This window comes from Cryptomeria japonica, chromosome 5 (assembly GCF_030272615.1).
Source record: "Cryptomeria japonica chromosome 5, Sugi_1.0, whole genome shotgun sequence".
NCBI lineage: Eukaryota > Viridiplantae > Streptophyta > Pinopsida > Cupressales > Cupressaceae > Cryptomeria > Cryptomeria japonica.
Window position 1 is genome coordinate 125,268,821 of NC_081409.1, and position 21,714 is coordinate 125,290,534.

Sequence of the window (21,714 nt, forward strand, 5' to 3'; positions counted from 1 at the left end):
TCCCACTATTACTTATTGTGAATGGTTAAGTGTATCCCAATTTATACCCAACGAGCTTTATAGTAAAAAATTGAGTTATCTATTTAGTTACATATGTGTACCAATTGCATTGTGTGTCTTAGATCACACATTGTGGATATTTTTCAATGAATTGTGGATAAGTCCAAATTCATCTTGATTCAACGTAAGAGCATAATTATGCTCATGCATGTAATAAATATTATCTTTGAGTCTAATAATATGATACAATATGGGAGAAAATGGAAAGAACTAATAAATCCTACTATGTGAATATAGGTTTGAGTATTTAAACATATCATAACTAGCTAGTATATAACTACCTAGTTAATAGAATAATTCACATGTTTTTGTTAAGTTTCTATAACACCAAAATTGCATAGGTTTGGTCAAGGAGTAAAGAGGATTAGGTGTAATGTGTTTCCTATTTATAAGAACATGATAAATATTGTATTATAAATTATATTTCACTATTTTTGAATAATATCATCCCAATGCATTTATATAGTTTTTTTTATTATAATAGTATTTATTTGTGGTTGGGTGAGAGCGAAGATAATAAATTATGTGATTATGTAGTTGAAAATAGTGGGAAAGTCATTGTTAAAAATTATAATTTCTAAAATGGGTGATTTATAATGTAGTTTTACACAATCAAGTGGTATTCTCAAGTATTCTTATGTTTATTTCATTTTAAGGTATAGTGAACCACTCAACATAAATGACCATGAAATCATCATTGACACTTTTAAACCCTTTGTGATCTTATTTCACACTAATAGAAACAAACTCAATGTGTTGGTTGAGATTCAGATACACTATGTAGTGACACCCTAAGGTTGTACTTCAATTCTTTATGTCATGATAGTCACATAATTGATTATACAATTATAGTAAGTTTAGATAACATTTGTTTGACAAGGAAATCGATAAAACCGTTTAAATTACACAATGTCAATAAGTCTTAAGGCACACTTTGAAGTGGGGGATAAGTCTTTGGAACCAAGTTATAATGATTAGATAGTAATTTACAAAAGAAGTGTATATGAGGGTTGTGGATGGGGACATATCAAAAGTATTGTGATAAAGATGTTGTGAAGCTAGAATAAGTCATGATTGTTAGCCTAGGTTATATGTTGATTCTCTCTAAAGACAATTCATGCATCCTTAAAAAAAGAAAGAATAATCAAAGAAAAAATTGGTTTTAGTAATGGAACTACAAAAAGTCAAGTATTATTTGGAATCTAACATACACATAGTCTAAGATATATGAACAATTAAACCCTATAGAAATACATTACAGCCACACATACTAGAGAGAAACACAATCTTGGGGATGTCAAAAGATGTAGCTCCCAATTTATTGGATGTATATTAAGTGAAAGTAAATAATAGACAAATATAAAAAAATTAGTTAAACAATATTACTTATAAAATTTACTTTTACTTTTCACATAAGTGTCGATTAAATTAAATAAAAAAATGATTCAAGTAATAAAACTATATATGTTGAAGATGGCATGCATTAGTATAATGGAAAAAAAAAAATTCTTTTTTCATAAACCTTAATAACTATTTAAATTTTGTATATATTTGGTTAAACAATATTTATTAACATTATTTATTAATATATAACAAATAAATAAAATTATATACATGTTAATAATAATTTCAAGGTAAATAACTATCTCTAGATTAGCTATTAATCAAGAAAGTCAAACGATGGATTACCATCCATTGACATTTTAAGCATATATTTTTTTAGTAGAAATAAAATCAAAATATCACATTTCTATTCTAAAACACATGCAAACCTCATATTCAAGTAAAAATGGAATTAATAATGAAAATTCAAATAATAAAAGAAGGCAAGTTACGAAATGTAAATTTCATGGTAAACTAAACTTGATCCAAGGATTTGGGATGTGAATGCTCAACTAGATTACTTCAAAATTTAAGAAACACATTCCATTAGAGATGCGCACCTTGCACCTTTATTTATTTATTTTGGGAGGGAGAATGAAAGAAAAAGATTTGTTTGGAAGATTGAAAGTAGATAATGAATGAGAGGAATTGTTTTGGATCAAAGAGAAAATGAGAGGTGTTGATTTAGTTTGTTCAAGATGAAGGGATGGGTTACATTGCCTAAAACAATCATATATAGTTAATTTTAATTAAAAAAACAAGGAAAAACAATTAGTTGGTCATTTATTTCATGAAATGTTGGAGGTGGTATAAACTAATTTAATAATAAAATGTCATTAAATTTAATTATTAGTAAGGAGAAAATTGAAGAAATTGAATAATTATATAATTAGATGTGAAATTGGGTTAGACTAATTAGATAATATTTATTTTATTAGTTAGTGGTGAACTAGATTAATTAAATAACATAATTATTTAATAAATTATTAACGAAATAGATTAATTAAATAACATAATTATTTATTTAATTATTAGCAAATTAGATTAATTAAATAATTATTTAATCAATTAATAAAGATGAAAATGTTGGTATGAAATGGTGTTAGGGTGACTTTATGTGTTTATATATTTACATTGTCCCCTCTTCAAAGTGTCATTGTGATACCTGTTCATGGGTTTCCAAGGGTTAATCCTTTTGGTAAGGATCATGGAAATAAGGAGGAGATTTCGTCAAAACCTGAGTAGGGATGGGTTAAGATCAACTTTGACGAGGCCTCTACGGGCAACCCGAGTATTTCTGGAGCGGGATGTGTGGCTTGCGATGATGAAGGGAAGGTTCTTTTTAAAGGTGCAAAAAGACTGCAAGATGGAACTAATAATGACACAGAGGTGCAAGCGGCTTTGTTAGCAACTAATTTGGCAGTTAACATGAAGGTTTCTAAAGTCCATTTGGAGGGAGATTCTCAAGTTGTGGTTAACACAATCATGAAAGGAGTAACCCTGCGTTGGAGATTAAATAATTTTATCACCTTAATCTGCTCAAAATTAAAAACCTTTCAAGATTTTTGTATTTCTCATGTAAGGAGAAGTGGAAATGTCATTGTTGATGGGTTGTCCAATGTGGCATGCGATTTAGCTAAGGGAGAGGTGAGGTGGTGGGATGGTAATGATAGCACCATTCAATGGAGTTAAGACGGCCTACTAAATACATACCAATGACATACTTGAAATGTGTGAAATGTGTTTTTTTTCCTTTGTTCGTGTATCTAGGCTGGCTCGAGCATTATGAGCAATTAATGTCAAATTCCTCTGCAACAGCAGTGGAAGTTGAAAGAGCTTCATTAATAGTTAGAATGAGAATGTACGCTCATTCATTGTGGTAGATGAATGAATTTGGTGGTGGTGAAAGCATTTTCTTTGCAGAGATAGGTGGTTTTGTGTGGTGCTCGAAATGGAAGCCAATTTCACACTCAAAACGACTAAACTCATGTCTGCCTTTTGGGGCTCGGTTCCTGAAAAATGGCTGCAAAATATATTTATTGTGAGGGATCCCCTATTCTTGAGGGATGTTCAATTGGTCCTAAGCGAGGAGGTGGTAGTCATTGGTCATAGATACAAAACAAGGGTGGATATCTACTCCTTAATTATGGTGTGGGGCCTCGATTTGGTTATTCTTATGAGGAGGTTAGAAGTGTGATGACGACGATAGTGTCGAAAGATTACCTACTTAATATGGATTCTCTGTTGGAGTGGGCGGTCCCGAGATGGGGCTTTAATGTTTCAGAAGGCATCTCAAAGGAGCATGGAGAACTTAGAGGCAGGCATATGCGGATTCCTTTTCTACGATGTCGAGAAGAAGTAAAAGCTAGATTTCGTGAGGATGCAAGGAGAGGGTGGGAGGGCCTGAAAATGTATGTTCAAATCATGGAATTGGAGGAGATCATCAGGTAGGTGAGGGAGGAAGCTGGGGTGGTGGATGAGGAGCAAAGGAAGCGACCGATAACCAAGCATCTATCCGTGGAAATGGCCAACCAAAATGAGTTGCTGGCAATCAGACTGAGTGGTGGTGAGAATAGGGTGGGTGGTGTTTTGAGCGCCTCAACTACAAAAGCGATGAAGAAAGAGAGAGATGAAGATTTTGCAGGCCAGGATACCTCTTGGTGCCAATTTCCTTTTTTTGTTAAATTTTATTTAAAAATCTTAACTTTTTGTTAGAAACTGTTTGAACAATATATGCCAATTTTAGTATGGCATGATGTATATGGACATTTTTGTACTCATGGTAGTGGGGTGTGGGTTTTGGGCAGGTTATTTGTTTGTGAATTTCTTTTTGTTAATGGGTGGTTTTTTGGGGGAAGTGGTTTGATAGTTAAATTCTGGATGAAGATGTACTGTTTTAACTTTATTTAATAAAATCACAAATATTACCGATCAAAAAAAAAATAGTGTCGTGATTGAAAATCATTGAGATTGAGAGGAATAACGATGCTTATTAACACCATGGTGGGATAGGGATAGTGAAATGTTGTGCCTGGGATGTTTGAATTTACATTTTACTTGATTAGTTTGGTTGGATTGATAAATTATATTTTGGGTTTAAGATGCCTCAAGAATTTAAGGATGAATTGTGAATGGTAGCTGTGAAGAATGTGGATGGGTTTTCTAAAGCAAAATTGAGATCAAAAAGATGTTTAGTAAATATGGAAAGGGAAAGTATGGTTGAGAAATATTGTGGGAACTTTGTAGAAAAGTATATGCCAGTAATTTTGAAGAAATTTTCAAATGTGATGAGAAACCTAAATTTGATATAACATATGATGGTATGCATTAAAGTATAAGGAAACATGATGATATTTTATCACATGCATAACTTGGATTGACTCATGCAAAAAAGGCAAATAGTAAAGATGCCCCAAAAACATGCCATCAAGACACGAGATGATATAACAAACCACGGTTCAACCTTAGTAGAGTATGTTGGGGGTCAAAAAATAAAACGCATAAAAGAAAGTGTGATACCAAAAAACACACTCTAACACCTCACCATATATTAAAATTTAAGAAAATAATAGACCTTGTCACATACACAATTGCTCACCCACGTAGATTATTATTTTCCCCTCATGAAATCCTTGTTTAGAGCTACACATATAATTAGTTATATTATTTAATTAATCTAATTCATTTAATTTGGTTAAATAATTATTTTATTTAATTAATCTAGTTCATTACTAACTAATTAAATAAATATTATTTAATTCTAGAGTCGTAATCTAATATCACATATTATTATTTAATTACCTCAATTTCCACCTCATGCCTAATTAAATAATCTTAGTACTTAATTATTTTAGTTTCTACTTAATATTATTATTATTATTTAATTACATCCATTGTCAAGTCATTTGAAAAATTAAATTAACTAATACATTGCTATTTAATCAACATGTATTCCCTCTACCATTTTTGAAAATAAATGAGAAACTATCTGCCTTTTTCCTCTCATTTTTTGTTACAACCAATTATTTATCACATTTTTTCTAATTTTCTTGAACTAATTTAGTCCCCATCTCATTATCTTAAACAACCCTTCATCTTCCCCTTGATCCAAGGAAATTTCTCTCATCCATTCTCCACCATTGATCCTCTAGAAAAATCCTCAACATACACTTTCCCTCCCAAAAAAATTATAAATGAAGGTGCAAGTTCCCTAAAATGAAGAACTCATTTATAATAGGTATATGTTGTCTATATTTTGAAGAAATCTAGTTGAGCAACCACATCCCAAATCCTTGGAACAAAACTACTTCACCATAGGTCTCTCTATGGCCTCAAGTAGGCCCCACAAGCCCAATATGCCACAATGGAGTCCTTTCTTCTCTATGCTAGATTATATTGATGTCATTTTGATCTAAATGTATAAATTCTAAGATAGGAGGATGATGGTGCTCCTCTCTTTTTTATTCTCTATTTTGATGATATTGTTAGAGGGAGTACGTAATCCATTATTGACAAGTGAAGATTCCTTTGCATGACAAATTTTTTATAACTAACTTGGGTACATGCTATACTACTTTCTTAAGATCAACATAATTGAGTCCTATTCTTGGATCATTCTTACACAGCCTAAGTATACCACTAAGCTCCTTACTCAATTTTATATAGTTGATTGTAAGCGTGTACCAATTCCCTTTCTATTAGGAGTCAATCTTGAAGCCAAGTGTTCAACTCCCTTGGTAGATGTTACCTTGTATTTCAAAATTATTCTAGTAGCCTAATCTACTTGACTTATACTCACCTTGATATTTTATTGTTTGTTGGCATGGTTTTATGCTTTATGTAGGAGCCTCACAAGCTTTATTAAAAAGCAACCAAATATGTTCATCATTACATACACAGAAGTCACAAATACAAGATCTTCACTATGTAATAGATACAATTCAAATTTCATTGGATACATAAAATTTGATTGGATGTTGGTCTTGATGATTGCAAGTCCACATCCCATAATAGTGTTCACCTTGGTTCTAGTCTCATTTATTGGTAGAGCAAGAAATTGCATGTCATTTCTCTCTATTTGATTGAGACTAAACTATCAAAGACCTATTCATGTTATTGTTGAGGCTATTTGGCTTTAGAATACCTTCATTAATCTTGGTATCACTTTTCAACATCCAGCAATCATCTATTTGGATAACTAGAACACAATCTAGATATTGAAGAAATTGGCCCATCATTAGTGAACCAAACACATCAAGATCCACTTACATTTTATTATAAAGTTGATTTAGGAGGTCATTGATTTGTTCCATCATTCTACAATAAAGAAGGTTATATACATATTCACAAAAACATTCATTGAGAGCAAGTGTGTCTATCTTTGAGCGTTTTTGTGGGTGCAAAACATTTCTTGAGAGGTTACTTAGGTTTTCTTACTTCATCCTCTCATGGAGAAGATTTTTCTCATTTGAATTTATTTTTTCTGTTTGAAGAAATCTTTTGTACATGTGTACCCCATTGGATCTTATTATCAATATCTATCTTTGAATGTTTTGTTCTTTTCTTTCCCCAAATTACATTTAAGAAATTGTTATTGTGAATGGAGTATATTTCCTAAATAACTCTTGTCTAAACACTTTTCACACTTTCTCATTTGAATTTATTTTTTCTGTTTGAAGAAATCTTTTGTACATGTGTACCCCCTTGGATCTTATTGATGTCATTTTGATCTAAATGTATAGATTCTAAGATAGGAGGATGATGGTGCTCCTCTCTTTTTTATTCTCTATTTTGATGATATTGTTAGAGGGAGTACCTAATCCATTACTAATAAGTGAAGAATCCTTTGCATGACAAATTTTTTATAACTAACCTGGGTACATGCTATACTACTTTCTTAAGATCAACAGTATTCAGTCCTATTCTTGGATCATTCTTACATAGCCTAAGTATGCCACTGATCTCCTTACTCAATTTTATATAGTTGATTGTAAGCGTGTACCAATTCCCTTTCTATTAGGAGTCAATCTTGAAGCCAAGTGTTCAACTCCCTTGGTAGATGTTACCTTGTATTTTAAAATTATTCTAGTAGCCTAATCTACTTGACTTATACTCACCATGATATTTTATTGTTTGTTGGCATGGTTTTATGCTTCATGTAGGAGCCTCACAAGCTTTATTGAAAAGTAACCAAATATGTTCATCATTACATACACAGAAGTCACAAATACATGATCTTCACTATGTAATAGATACAATTCAAATTTCATTGGATACATAAAATTTGATTGGATGTTGGTCTTGATGATTGCAAGTCCACATCCTATAATAGTGTTCACCTTGGTTCTAGTCCCATTTATTGGTAGAGCAAGAAATTGCATGTCATTTCTCTCTATTTGATTGAAACTAAACTATCAAAGACCTATTCATGTTATCGTTAAGGCTATTTGGCTTTAGAATATCTTCATTAATCTTGGTATCACTTTTCAACATCTAGCAAACATCTATTTGGATAACTAGAACACAATCTAGATATTGAAGAAATTGGTCCATCATTAGTGGACCAAACACATCAAGGTCCACATGCATTTTATTATAAAGTTGATTTAGGAGGTCATTGATTTATTCCATCATTCTACAATAAAGAAGGTTATCTACATATTCACAAAAACATTCATTGAGAGCAAGTGTGTCTATCTTTGAGTGTTTTTGTGGGTGCAAAACATTTCTTGAGAGGTTACTTAGGTTTTCTTACTTCATCCTCTTATGGAGAAGATTTTTCTCATTTGAATTTATTTTTTCTGTTTGAAGAAATCTTTTGTACATGTGTACCCCATTAGATCTTATTATCAATACCTATCTTTGAATTTTTTGTTCTTTTCTTTCCCCAAATTACATTTAAGAAAATGTTATCGTAAATGGGGTATATTTCCTAAATAACTCTTGTCTAAACACTTTCACACTTATTTAAGTTTACTTAGAAATTACTTTATCACACATTAGCTATGTTTTTAAATCTCTTGGACAATCCTATATATCCTAAAAGGCACTTGTTGCTTCCAATTTCATCAAATATTATAGTTAAATATTGTTTAGTTTTTCTTCAAAGTCCATGTCAAACAACCAAGTTTCATGGAAATCTCCGATCGAAAGAACCAATGTTGAAGAAAAAATGGAAAAAAAAGGAAGATAAAGAACCTGTTGAAGGATGATGGGACCTCCCTGCGAAGCATACATATTCTCCCCTTTCATCATACTCACTATTTTTTCTGTGAATCTCTGCATTTCCTTCTGCAATAAAAGAAACACCTTATTAATTCATGTGCTGAGCAATTCATTAGTTCTAAATTTAAGAAATGTATATTTTTAAACGATGTTTAATATGGCAGTCATACCACATATTTTATTCAGATGGTGGATACAAAAATATTCATAATTCAACGAAATTGTCTAATGAAAAAGTTACCTTGAAAGGTTCATTATCTGTGCGAAAAGTTATGCCCGGAATATCATGCACCCAGTATGGGATTCCCCTGAAACAAGATTAAAATTCAGTACAGATTTCAAATTCTATGCTCCCCTACAATAATAATATTAATAAGTTATTAAGTGTTTTTGATTAGTCTTGATATTCAATAAAACGGTAAAATTAGAACAGTTAAAGTACACAAAATGAATTCTACCAGAGATGGAATATACCAACAGGACAAGAACAATACAATAGCACTCAAGTTGTGGAGGGAAAGTACAATGTCAAAAGAGCAAGCCTAAACAATGTCAGATTCGATCTTAATCAACAAAATGAAAAACATCCAAATGGGAGAGAAAATACAGTAGCAGTCAAGCTGTGGAGGAAAGTACAATATCAAAAGAGCAAGTCTAAATGATGGGAGAGAAAATACAATAGCAGTCAAGCTGTGGAGGAAAGTACAATATCAAAAGAGCAAGTCTAAATGATGCCAACCCTAGACAACAAATGAATTCTATAAGAGATGGAACTTCCAAATAGGAGAGACAATACAATAGCAGCCAAAAGAGCAAGCCTATATGCCAGACTTATCCTAGACAACAAAATGAATTCCACAAGAGATGGAGCATCCAAATAGGAGAGACAATACAATAGCAGTCAAGTTGTAGAGGAAAATACAATGTCAAAAGAGCAAGTCTAAAAGATGCCAGAAGCTTCTGCAAAATGAATTTCACAAAAGATGGAACATCAGTGACAATACAATAACAGGCTACTAAGAAAAATACAATGTCAAAAGAGCATGCCTAAACAATGCCACTGATCCTGGACAACAAAATGAATTCCACAAGAGATGGAATATCCAAACAGGAAGTGACAATACAATAGCAGTCAAGCTACAATGTCAAAAGAACAAACCTAAACAATGCTAGACTCGATCCTAGGCAACTTCACACACTTCACCCCAATGTGCCAATGAAACACACATTTAGAAAAACCTTTCTTTAAATAAAATTGTTGAAAAAATTCAACTATAATAGATTTTATAGTTTTTTAAATAATACAATCTATTAGGTTTTATAGCTATTTTGGTCTAAAGCACATTAAACTGTTTAGCATTATTATACTAATCTCTACTGCACCCAGTATCACACTAAGTTGATAACGGTAATGAAGTATTTAGTATTGAGAACTGAGAATATCATGGTTACCCGTAATTCCATTCTGCATTAATGTATGGCCCAATCCTCAGATTCACATACAGTCCTTTGGATTGTACTATCTTCACAAATTTAACTAGATCGAATCTCCCTTCAAAATTATACTGCAATTACAAAGTACATCACTCAGTTTAATACTTGGTGTGAGCATATATACAATGTTATATCCATCCCAAAACAATTTTTTCCAACATTATACCTGGCCTTGTTTTGGCTCGTGCATGTTCCAGAACACGTACGTCTGAATACAATCCAGGCCACCCTCTTTTGCTTTGTCTATAAGTCCAGGCCACATCTGTGAAATAGACATTTAAAAAAAAGAACATAAATACATTGTATATATCCTCAACAATGACATGTATTGAAATGAAAGAAATCTGTCTATAGCACCAGAGCATGATGTATGATCCAAACCCAACAAAATTGAATAACAAATAAAGAATCATATGTACACATATCCACAAGGAACAATACCACATCTTCATTACAATTCATAAAGTTTACAGTTTTGATCCTTTGTTAGCAGTGCTGTATTATGACAGAATGTTTTTGTGGGAATCAAATTCAACAATAAAAAATTCTACAATGACTGAAATTATGAAGAATATTGCAAAGATGAAGAAACCCACCTCAGGAGTGCTTCGTACATAATGGATGGATCCTGAGAACAGCAATTTTCTTTGGCCATCAATCATCAGAGAAATACCATCATATGTTACTTCAGATCCATACACATCAGTTAAAGAAAACCACAAACAGAAGATCCCCACAGCTGCTACTAATGGTATATACATTGTAAATATCCAGCAGGAATATTGGTCTGAATTGTGATGTCAGCTCCAAAACAAGGAAGAACAATTTACACAGAAATATCAGTCACATACAAGATATGGGGATCAAGATATGGGGATTACAATGTTACAATGAAACTGACATGGAATACAATATCATGATTACATTTTAATTCAAGTTGTTTAATTTCAATTATAAAGATAGAGATGCTGACATTTATGTATGAAAAAAAATATATATAGATTTATCCTCGTTGAATAGTTTTTTAGAGTTACAATATAATTGTATGATTATATTGTTATGCATTCTTATTGCTTGCAAATTCACCTAATATCTTGCAAATTCTTATTGACAGTTACAATATAGTTTTTGGCAGTTACAATATAGTTTTTGATAGTTACAATATAATTGTATTGCTTGCAAATTCTTATTGGGTGCTGATAAGGATGCAATGCTTGAATGTTTGAGAATCGAGGTGGTTTAAAAATCAGTTTTATCTGGTTTTTTTAAGGAAGTTTGTATGTACTATTTGTTTTACAATTAAAATTTGTATCTTCTTTTTCTTATTTTTCTGATTTTGCTTTGTTTTTTCTTTATGTTTGTGAACTGAGTTGGCTTAACAAACAGTTTTATCTGATTTTTTAATGGAGTTTTGTACACACTATTTAATTTAAAACTGGACTTTACATGTCTTTTTGCTAATTTATCTGATTTTATTGTATCTTTATTTTATGTTTGAGAATCGAGGTGGCTTAAAAATCAGCTTTACCTTGTTTTTTTTCCAAGACAGATTTGTATGTAATATTTGTCTATTTAAAACTTGAGTTTTGCCTAAATTTTTTGTTTTGTTTTTAATTAGGGATAGGGCCAATAATTAGGGATAGGGCCAATGTAAGTGACCTAAGACATAGGTGCTGACATCTATGTATACAGACTTGTTTAGTAAAAAAAAAATATATTCTCTTGAATAGTTTTTGATAGTTACAATAACATAATCTAGATGACTTAACAATCAGTTTTAATTCGTTTTTCGTCGAGACAGATTTGTATGTACTATTTGCTTTTTTTTTTAATTTTTTTACATTATGATTTTGATTTATTATGCTTTTGAATGAATTTTTGTTGATAAGTAGGAAGTATTTTCCACAAGAAGTCAAATTATGATATTGCTATCACCATTTGATTATGTACTTTTTGAGTTAAACTCGTTGACTCATATTTGATGAGTAGTGGTTCACAACAACCCATCTCTCACCAAAATGAATTTTTGTTTTCAATTATATTTTTGAGTATATTTGAAAAGAATTATCTCTTCTATTTAAATATGACTTTTTTAATTGTCAAATCTATTAAATTTTAAATAACTCTTTTTCTTTTTTTTTTTCTCTATATTACCATTTATTATGCTCTTAGATAAATTTTTGCTTTAAATTTATATATTTTTTAGAATATATTTGAGTATAATTGTTATCTTTTACTTTGTTTAAATATCAAATATTCAATACTAATTTTTACTCTTCATCTTTTTAGAACATAGCAAATAGTTGTCCTATTTTTACAGGTCAAATTTTACTTTTGACTATTGAATTTAACAATACTAAATAAAAATTATTCTCTTATACATTCTTGTTGTCTACAAATTTACCTGATTTTAATTTTATTAATGGGTACTCATAAAGATGCTATGTTTGAATGTTTGTCTTTATGGTTATTTTGTTTTTTTCCTTTTGTGCATTTATGTTATTTGTGCTTTGCATATATTTATGTTATTATTTTTTTGTATATTTGTGTGTGTTTATATCTTTGTGGTAATGTTTGAATTTTGTATTTAATCTTTGCTTCTTGTTTCTATTTATTTGTTGGTTGTTGGTTTATTTATTGTTATTCTTCTTTGTTGTTTTTTCTTATTTTCTTCTTTATTGTTTAGACTTGGATTTATTTTTTTCTTATGCTTTAGCTTGTTCTTCTGGTTATTTTTTTTCTTATAAGTTTTATTTTCATTCTATCCTCCAATATATATTTCTCTAATATATCTTAGTTGGGTATATTTGAATCTCTTTTTCATTCTTTCTTTTTATTTTCTTTTTTTTGTTCTTGAATTTATTTTTAGTCTTTTACTTTCCTCCTTTCCTTTTTCTTGGTATTAATTACCTCTTCTTTGTTTAGTTCTTTTTTATTCCCTTTGTGTAGACCTTCAGTTTTGTTCCTTCTATCCTCCAATATATATTTCTCTAATTTTCTCTAGATTATTGTTCTTTATGTTTTAAGGTAAAGTTCTACTTTAAATTTATATTTATTTTTCAAACATATTTGAGAAGAGTTGTTATTTCACTCTATTTAAATATCATATTCTTAATTTTGACAAATATTTAATCGTATAATTTTTATCGTTCATCCATTTTAGAATATAGTAAATAGTTATCAGGTATTTTTACTAACCAAAGTTTAATTTTGATTATTGGATTTGATAATGTTTAACAACATTGGTCCTCTTCACCAAATAATTTTTTTCTAAATAATAAATTCATTGAACACAATACTTAAAATTTACATATTATTTTACATCATTTCTTGGAATTTAAATGGTTATGTGCTATCTTTTCCAATCAAAATTTAATTTTTTATATATTATTTTCAAGTATAAAAATTTTATGATGTATTTATGTCAATACCTATATTTGATTTTAAATAGAACTTCAAGACAATTTAAGAATAAAATTTGAACCCTAGTCTTATGCTCCTTGTTCTAATGCCAACTAGTCTCAATTCAACCCACACTCACACTATAGTGTGTGCATTGGTTGTTTAACCATTGAAATTTGCATGTAAGTTTTATTTATTTTTTTAATAGTGTTTTGCCTTTTTGCTATGTTTGAGAATTGACATGGCTTAACAATTAGTTTTACCTCAATTTTATTCAATGGAGTTTTGTATATACAATTAGAATTTATGTCTTTTTGCTAATTTCTTTCATTTTATTTATCTTTTTCTATGTTTGAGAACCTAGGTAGCTTAAAAATTATCTTTTATCATAGATTTGTATATACTATTTATTTATTTTTTCTAATTTTTTTCATTAAGTTTTGATATGGTTTTTTTTTGTTTTTATTTATTTTTACATTATGAATTATTATGTTGTAAAATGAATGTATGTTTTCAATTATATTATTAGTACTTGTCGTTAGGCAATATTCTTGTAATGAAATTTTTTTGTTATGCTTAAATAGTTATTAAAAAAAATTATTTTGACCAATCATAAACAAATATTTTTCTTTCTTTTAAATTTTTAAATTTATTATAAAGTATACACGCATATTTGTTAACTTTATAATTAAAAAAAAAAAATTATCTTGTAAACGATTGGCTAATACTTTTTTCCCTGTTATACACGTGATTCTCGGATGCAGCATAATAGATTTCTATTTTATTTGGTTTGAGTAATTAAATTAATCTTATACTCTAAAGTATCAAATTATGTTGTTTATATAGGAATAAAATATTTTTTAATTTTATCACATGGATCTAAAACATTTTATCATATATAATCTTTTATTTTAATTTATATATTATGCTTTCCTCTATCCCAAAAATTAAAATTGAAGCATTCCTTATAATAATATTAAAAAGAATTATAATACTTTAAAAAAAAATTAAATTATAAATTATTTCAAAATAATAACAAAAATACATTATGTAAGATAATATAATAATAAAAAAATACTATAATAATAAAAATTACAATATTATTATACCATCTTATATTATATTTCTATTAATATTAAATTATTTTTAATATATCACATATTTTAATTATTATTATTATTATATTTTAAAATTAGTATAAAATTATTATTATTATATTTTTTTAATTTTTTCTAGTTAATAAATTAAATCATAATTATTATTAAAACTATACGAAAAACAAGGCAAGTACTAGCCACTATGTGGCACTTGTTTTGAGTATATTTGAAAAGACCATTGTTTCCCACTTTGTTCAACCAAAACTTTTTTTAATTATCAAATAAATAAGTAAAATATTTTTTTTTTTAGTTTACTATATATTAATTCATTAATAATTTTGGTTAACACACTCACACAGATCACTTCAACTTTACAAAAGATAGAATATTTAAAAAGAACATTTTCCTATAAAACTTATAATCATTACTTCTATTAAACCACATAATTTGCTCCTAAAATCTAGACACTTAGTTGGAAATATTTATAAAAGGAGTCCTAAAATAGGGTCCCAAAAATAAGGAATGTGGATTGAATTGGCACTAATTAGCATTAGACCAAGGAGCATAAGAGTAGGGTCCACAATATAAAGAATATGGGTTGAATTGGCACTAGTTGGCATTAAACCTTTTAGACTTGGTCTAGTGATAAATTTGTGGGAGTTAGACACTTGACTCAAATTCCATTCCTAACACGTTTCAAAGCATTGTTTACAATCAAATATAGATAATAAAAATTACTTTGAATATTTGAATATTAAAAAATAATGATATTTAAATAACCAAACAACTCTTCTCTTAATGATGGGGGACCAAAAAGTTCCCTAAAAAAATAATGATAATAATAATTTACCTAAAAATATAATAAATGGGTAAGTGCATCGAGATGGGGGACTAAAAAGTTCCCAACTCTTTTTTGCCAAAACAAAGCCTTTTGGCCCATGCCAAATAAGGTGCTCACCATATTTTTCATGCGCCAATATGTTTGGTGTGCCAAGCCTAAGGTTTGGTTATACCAAACCTATTTTAGGAATGCATTATTTGGTGAGTGCCAAATTTGGCACTAGCCAAGTGTTTAGCATTGCTAAATTGTCTTTCTCTTTCACTCTCTCTCTCTCTCCCAACAAGAATATAAAGTATACATTTCAATATGTCTTTTTCATTTCTTATACTTTAAGTTATATTTCATGTATTTATTGGCATGATGTTTGAGAGTGGTTTTAGATCTCTAGGAGTTATAATATAAATATTAGGTTTTAGAAGGTCATTAAAAAATTTAAACTTAAGTCAAATTTCAGTAATTAGCATGCTTTTATTACCATTCTCTTACTCTCCATGTCATTGTCTTTATCTCCCCCAAACTCTAAACATATAGGTCTCTACACTCTTCCTTTGTCTCATTTCTACCTCTCTCTATCTCACTCTCCTCTCTCTCCCCCAAGATCTAACACTGCATGTTTATCTCTCTTTCCTACACTTCACTCTCTCCTATATGTTTCCTTTCTCTCTGCACACCTCTCCCTCACTCCCTCACTACATTTATTTATCTAGGTCTCTCTCACCTTCTCTCCCTTTGTACCTCACCTTCCCTCCTCCCCATCTCCATTCCTTCCTCCCTCCCTCTCTCTTCTTCTCTATCCCTCTCTTATTGTTTCTCTCCCCTCTCTCTCCATTCTCTCGATCACTACCTCTCCCTCCCAGCCTCTGTCTCTCACCATCCCTAGGTCTCTCATTTCCTCTAGCTTTACCTCTCTACCTCTCCTTCCTTGTCTCATTACCAATCTCTATCACCTCTATCTTTCCCCTAGATCTATCAACCCTCTCTCCCCAAGCTCTAGGTCTCTCATCTCTATATCTCTCCCCTCTCTTATTCTTTACCTCCCTCTTCATCTCTCTCCCTATCTTCTTACCCCTCTTTCTCTCTTTGTCAAATTCTCCCTCTCCCTCACCTCTCTACATTTCCTCTCTCCTTCTCTATCGTGCCTTCTCTCTGTATCCCCATCCCTATCCCCACCTCCCTCTCCCTCTATCTCTCTCACCATCCCTATGTCTCTCCCTCCCTTCATATATACCTATCTACCTCTCCCTCCCTATCTCATTACCCACCCCTCTCCCCCTCTATCTCTCACCCTCTCTCCCTAGGCTTTAGATCTCTAACCTCTAGATAGAGAGAGATCCCAATTGAAAGAGAGGGATGGAGAGAGAGAGAGAGGGAGGGAGAGAAAGAGAGGGGGAGACCTGAGAGAGAGAGAGGGGAGGGGAGGGAAGGAGGAAGGGGTTTATGGAAAGTGGGGGAGAGAATAGAGAGAGATTCCAAGTGCAAGAGAGAGAGGGAGCGAGGGAAAGAGAGGGACAAAGAGAGACACATAGAGAGAGAGTCCAAGTGCAAGAAATGTAGGGAGGGAGGGAGGGAGGGAAAGAGAGGGAGATACTTGATAGAGAGAGAGAGGGGGGGGTTGATGGAAAGAGAGGGAGAGACCAAAGAGAGGGAGAGGGAGAGAGAGGAGCACTAGTACATTCGGGGCTAATTTTCGATGGCCGATTGTCGAAATTGCGACTAATTTTCGTCGGATTGCCAACAAAAGTAGTCATCGAAAACTCGTCGTCAGACTTGCCGATGATGCCTCTAACCGTTGGAAATACAAAAATCCCATGGACTCTACCGATGGTGGGCATGATCGCTCTTCCGGTCAAAAAAGTCGTCGGACATGCAGTATCCCTGTCGGATGCTTGTGTGGAATTCGCCGGAAGGTCGACGGAAGTTTGGAACTTTGCACTGACGATGATGTTGTTTGTCCGACGATTGTATCGTCAATCCGTTAATATGTATCGACGACCGTCCAACTACGAAGTATCGTCACACGTACAGCATCCTCATTGAATGTTTGTGTAGTTTGAGTTGGAAGTGCGACGACTCTAGAACCTTTGCACTGACGAGAATGTTGTATGTCCAATGATTTCAACATCGGTAGAAAGCTTGGTATCCATCGTAATTTCGACGATAACAATATTTTTTTCAAAAAAAAATATTATTATCTAGTCATTGATATGTACAGCGAATGATATTCTATCCCCACCAGCTACCAATAGGGGGCATAGGTTTGAGGCTAATATGAGGCGCATTGGTTTCAAGCTAATATGATCAGGCGCACCATGGTTGAGATGTTCCAACTCCTAAGAGGACTGTATGAACCACTAAGTACTAGTAAACCTATTAAAAATGGTGTTGATAGGGAATTAGCTAACCCAAATATAAGAGCCTTTAAAGCAAATCAAGGAGATGAAATGACTTTATCTACCTTATCTAAGTTAGTAGTTCTTGGGAGCTACCAAAACTTATCTACTATATATATACATGAAATGAATTTGTAGACACTCAAAATTGTCCAGTCTAATTAAATAAATATTTTATTTATTTAATTATCTAAGCCTAATTCTTCTATTAATTAAATAAATCTTTATTTATTTAATTAATTCATTTATCCTCTTCTAGCCTTATTTCTCATTTAAATAAATACATTTATTTATTTAAATTATCCTTTTCCTAAATTAAATAAATATTTTATTTATTTAATTGATCCCACTTCTTCTATTAATTAAATAAATATTTATTTATTTAATTAATTCATTAGCTTTTTCTACACATGACACATGTCATTCATCTCTTAATTCCTACACTACCTACCCCTTTCATTATTTTATTATTTCCTCTACCTACCCTCTAATCCTAGCCGACCTCCTTTTTACACCTCTCAATCTTATCCCTCCATTTCATATAGTGTCTTCTATATAAGGAGATGCTTCCTTCATTATCAAACCCTAATGAATCATTCTAATCACTCATCCTAATCGACAATTTGGAAGACTTGACTACACTACGATTCTACTTGCAACCACATTCCGTTCTTTGTTGAGCTCTTGTGCACATAAAATCTGAGAGCAAATATATCAAGCAAGATCAATGGAGATAGGAAGAATGGAGATCAAAACCCTATTGGACATGTGATGGTATAATCTTTGTGATTTCATGTGATTTGCATTGTCTTAGGTAATCTTCATATGTTATGGTGGATCTTTGTTGTTGTTAGGCTAGGGTTTTGTGGTTGAATTCATTTAGCCTTTCAATTTTGTTATTATTATTATCCATTTTCACCATACACATTTTGGCACACCCCGTGGGACATGGATTTTTCTTAGATCTATGTTTTTTGCAGATTTTTCTAACCCTATATTGCTATTTTGTAAAACAATTTGGAGAATAACCTTGTGCAGCTAGGGTTTTGGACACAAAATCAAGATCTTGGAGAGATTTGATCATATCTCACAAACGGCTAGGAAATTTTACACTAAATTTTTTTTGCAGGTTGAAGAAAGTAACAGGAGCTCCCAATCCAAAATTCAAAATTTTTGGACTACATTTTCATTTTCTATGATTTTTTTATGATTTTTCATAAAAAATTAATTTTGAGAGAAAATGAGAGAATTTTTTGGATTTTCTTAAATTTTTGGAAATCTCTCATAATTATACACAGGATCTGTTCTTTGTGAATTTAATTTTGATGCAAAATATTTCCCTAAAAATTGGATCTTTAAAAATTAGGGTTTTTCTTTATTTTGATTAGATCTCACAAACGGCTTCAAATTTTGACATAAAATTTTTTGTGGAGGTCAGGAAAAGTGTCAAAAAGATTCAATAAAAATTTCAGATTTTTCAGATCGATTTTGCATTTTATATGAAATTTTTATGATTTTTCATAAAAAATTAATTTTGAGAGAAAATTAGCAAATTTTTCAGATTTTCTTATATTTTTGGAAATCTCTCAGAATTATACATAGGATATGTTATTTTTTATTTTAAATTTTATGCAAAATTATTCTTCAAAAATCAGATCTTTGAAAATTAGGGTTTTGCATTATTTTACTCATATCTCACAAACTGCTTGGATTTGTTGTAGAAAATTTTTTGTGCAGGTTTGGAAGACCATAAAGACTCTCCAATAAAAATTTCAGATTTTTTGGATCTATTTTGCATTTTATATGAATTTTTTATGATTTTTCATAAAAAATTAATTTTTGAAGCAAATTAGCAATTTTTTTGGATTTTCTTACATTTCTGGAAATCTCTTGAAATTTTACAAGTGTTATTTTTTTTATGATGAATCAGATCTTTGAATTGGTCAACAAAACGCATTGTTGAAGGCCCCTATTTCACAAAGTCTTTTGGATCTAAAATTTACCTAACTTGTGTGCTTGCAGGAAGGGGTGATCATTTGAAACAATCCAAACTACTAAAAAATCTTTGTTGCAGGTCCTTGGAAAGTTTTTTTAGATTTTTATTGTGTGCCTTGTTTTCATAGACTAGCAAACACTTCCATTGGTGCACTAAAATTGAATCATTGTCTTTTGTGTCTTAAGCAATAGGCTCTTTTTGTTTAATCTTTAGAGGGCCTGTCTTCTCATGTGGTCATTAGGACTACTAGTGAGAAGAGAACGACCCAAGTGGTAGCGAGGAAAACCCACCTCATTCGAACCACTATAATCAAATGTATTCATGGTGAAAACTATGAATAACGTGTGCTGATTAGTTCATACCGACACTATGTCTCCCCATAAACCCGTTTGATCAAATTTATTTGATCATTTGTAGGGCGTAACCCCTACCAGCTGGGAGCCTTCTGTATTTACAGAGCTGAAAGTGCCGCATGTATGGCCACACGAGCGGATGCCCTTACTAGCACCTTTTTGTTTTAGAAGCCCAAATCCTTCTAGTTGTTGGGGCAGGAGGTCGGACCTCTGGTAGCGGCCCACACACATACGGTTCTTAGTAGAGATACAAAGTTTGCCATGGGGAGTTTTCATGGGGACTGATGCTTGGCTGACCCGAGAAGTGAGTGCCGAGGGTGGAGCTAGTGAGGTCAAGCATCTAAGTATCCGCTCTGAATAGCATAGCCTCGGGGGTAAAACCCCATGTGGGATCAACAACTATTGTCTTGGCCAGCCATAAGAATTATGCTTGACTTATGTTAAACATTCAAACAATCAAGACCAAACAGCAAAACATTGTGCCTTTTGTGTCTTCAAGTGTATGCAAAACAATTTTACATCAAACAACACACTTTTCTTGGAGTCATTTTGGAGTCTAAACACTTGCAAACATTGAGTTCTCATCAACATTGTGTCCTCTTGTCATGAAAAATAGTCAAACATTCAGATTTGGTCACAACAAACAACTTCACAAATTGGAAAAAATTTTACAGTCCAGCAAACAAGAGCAATCAGTTTCAGAATTCTTGAGCTTCCTAGGTTGTTTCTCCAGGTTTTCATCTAGCATTCAACCTATCCTTGGGTCTCACATAGTCCATCATTGCTTTACATCTCTCATTACATTCACAATTGTCTAAACTTGAGTCAAAAGGTCACTTGCTTGTCCTCATCATACTTTGTCAACACACTACATACAACAACATTTTGCTAAGTGGTCCCTCATCAAGGTTTCTTACCTTTGGGTCTCATTTGGTCTTACTTAGAGTCAAGGTCAGCTTACCTCATCAAGAGAAACTATCCTCTCTTTGGAAGTCACACCTACTCTACTACATACATACTTGGCCTTACACATTGGACATTGCAAGTACACCTCAGACTCATTTACATTCCATACAACTCTTGGTCTTCCATACTTTTCCATTTTCATCTAGTCTCTCACATCTTGTTCAATACCTAGTTCATGGTTGAAACCTGTCTTCAAAAATCTAGGAGAGAAACTAAAGAAGCTCAAGAGTCCGCAAACATGAGTTCTTATGAGTATGACAACGATTTATTTTTCAATCCTAAGCACACTACATTGTCGGACATGGATGTTTATAGAAACATTCCAAATGTGGAAAACGTAGACACTACAAACAACAATGCTACACACAATGACAATGTGGACAACTTTTCAATACATTCAGCAGATGTAGAAGAATCCATTATGAATCCCCATTTCAATCGATTGGTTGAAGAAATAATGAGGAGGGATAGACAATACTTTTTACACATGATGGCACAAAGTGGAGCC

General features: G+C 31.6%; 1 protein-coding gene across 1 annotated transcript in view; it reads right to left on the bottom strand.

The window, feature by feature from the left end:
• The window catches only part of LOC131068392 (beta-galactosidase), a 112,405-nt gene extending 101,982 nt beyond the window's left edge, over positions 1-10,423 (bottom strand). Inside the window, exons 1-4 of the mRNA XM_058003574.2 lie at positions 10,328-10,423; positions 10,120-10,232; positions 8,909-8,975; positions 8,641-8,733 (exon numbers count right to left, since the gene is read on the bottom strand). Coding sequence (XP_057859557.2) covers positions 8,641-8,733; positions 8,909-8,975; positions 10,120-10,232; positions 10,328-10,423 — 369 coding nt within the window. The remainder of the gene's footprint in view (positions 1-8,640; positions 8,734-8,908; positions 8,976-10,119; positions 10,233-10,327) is intronic.
• Positions 10,424-21,714: the final 11,291 nt, after the last annotated feature.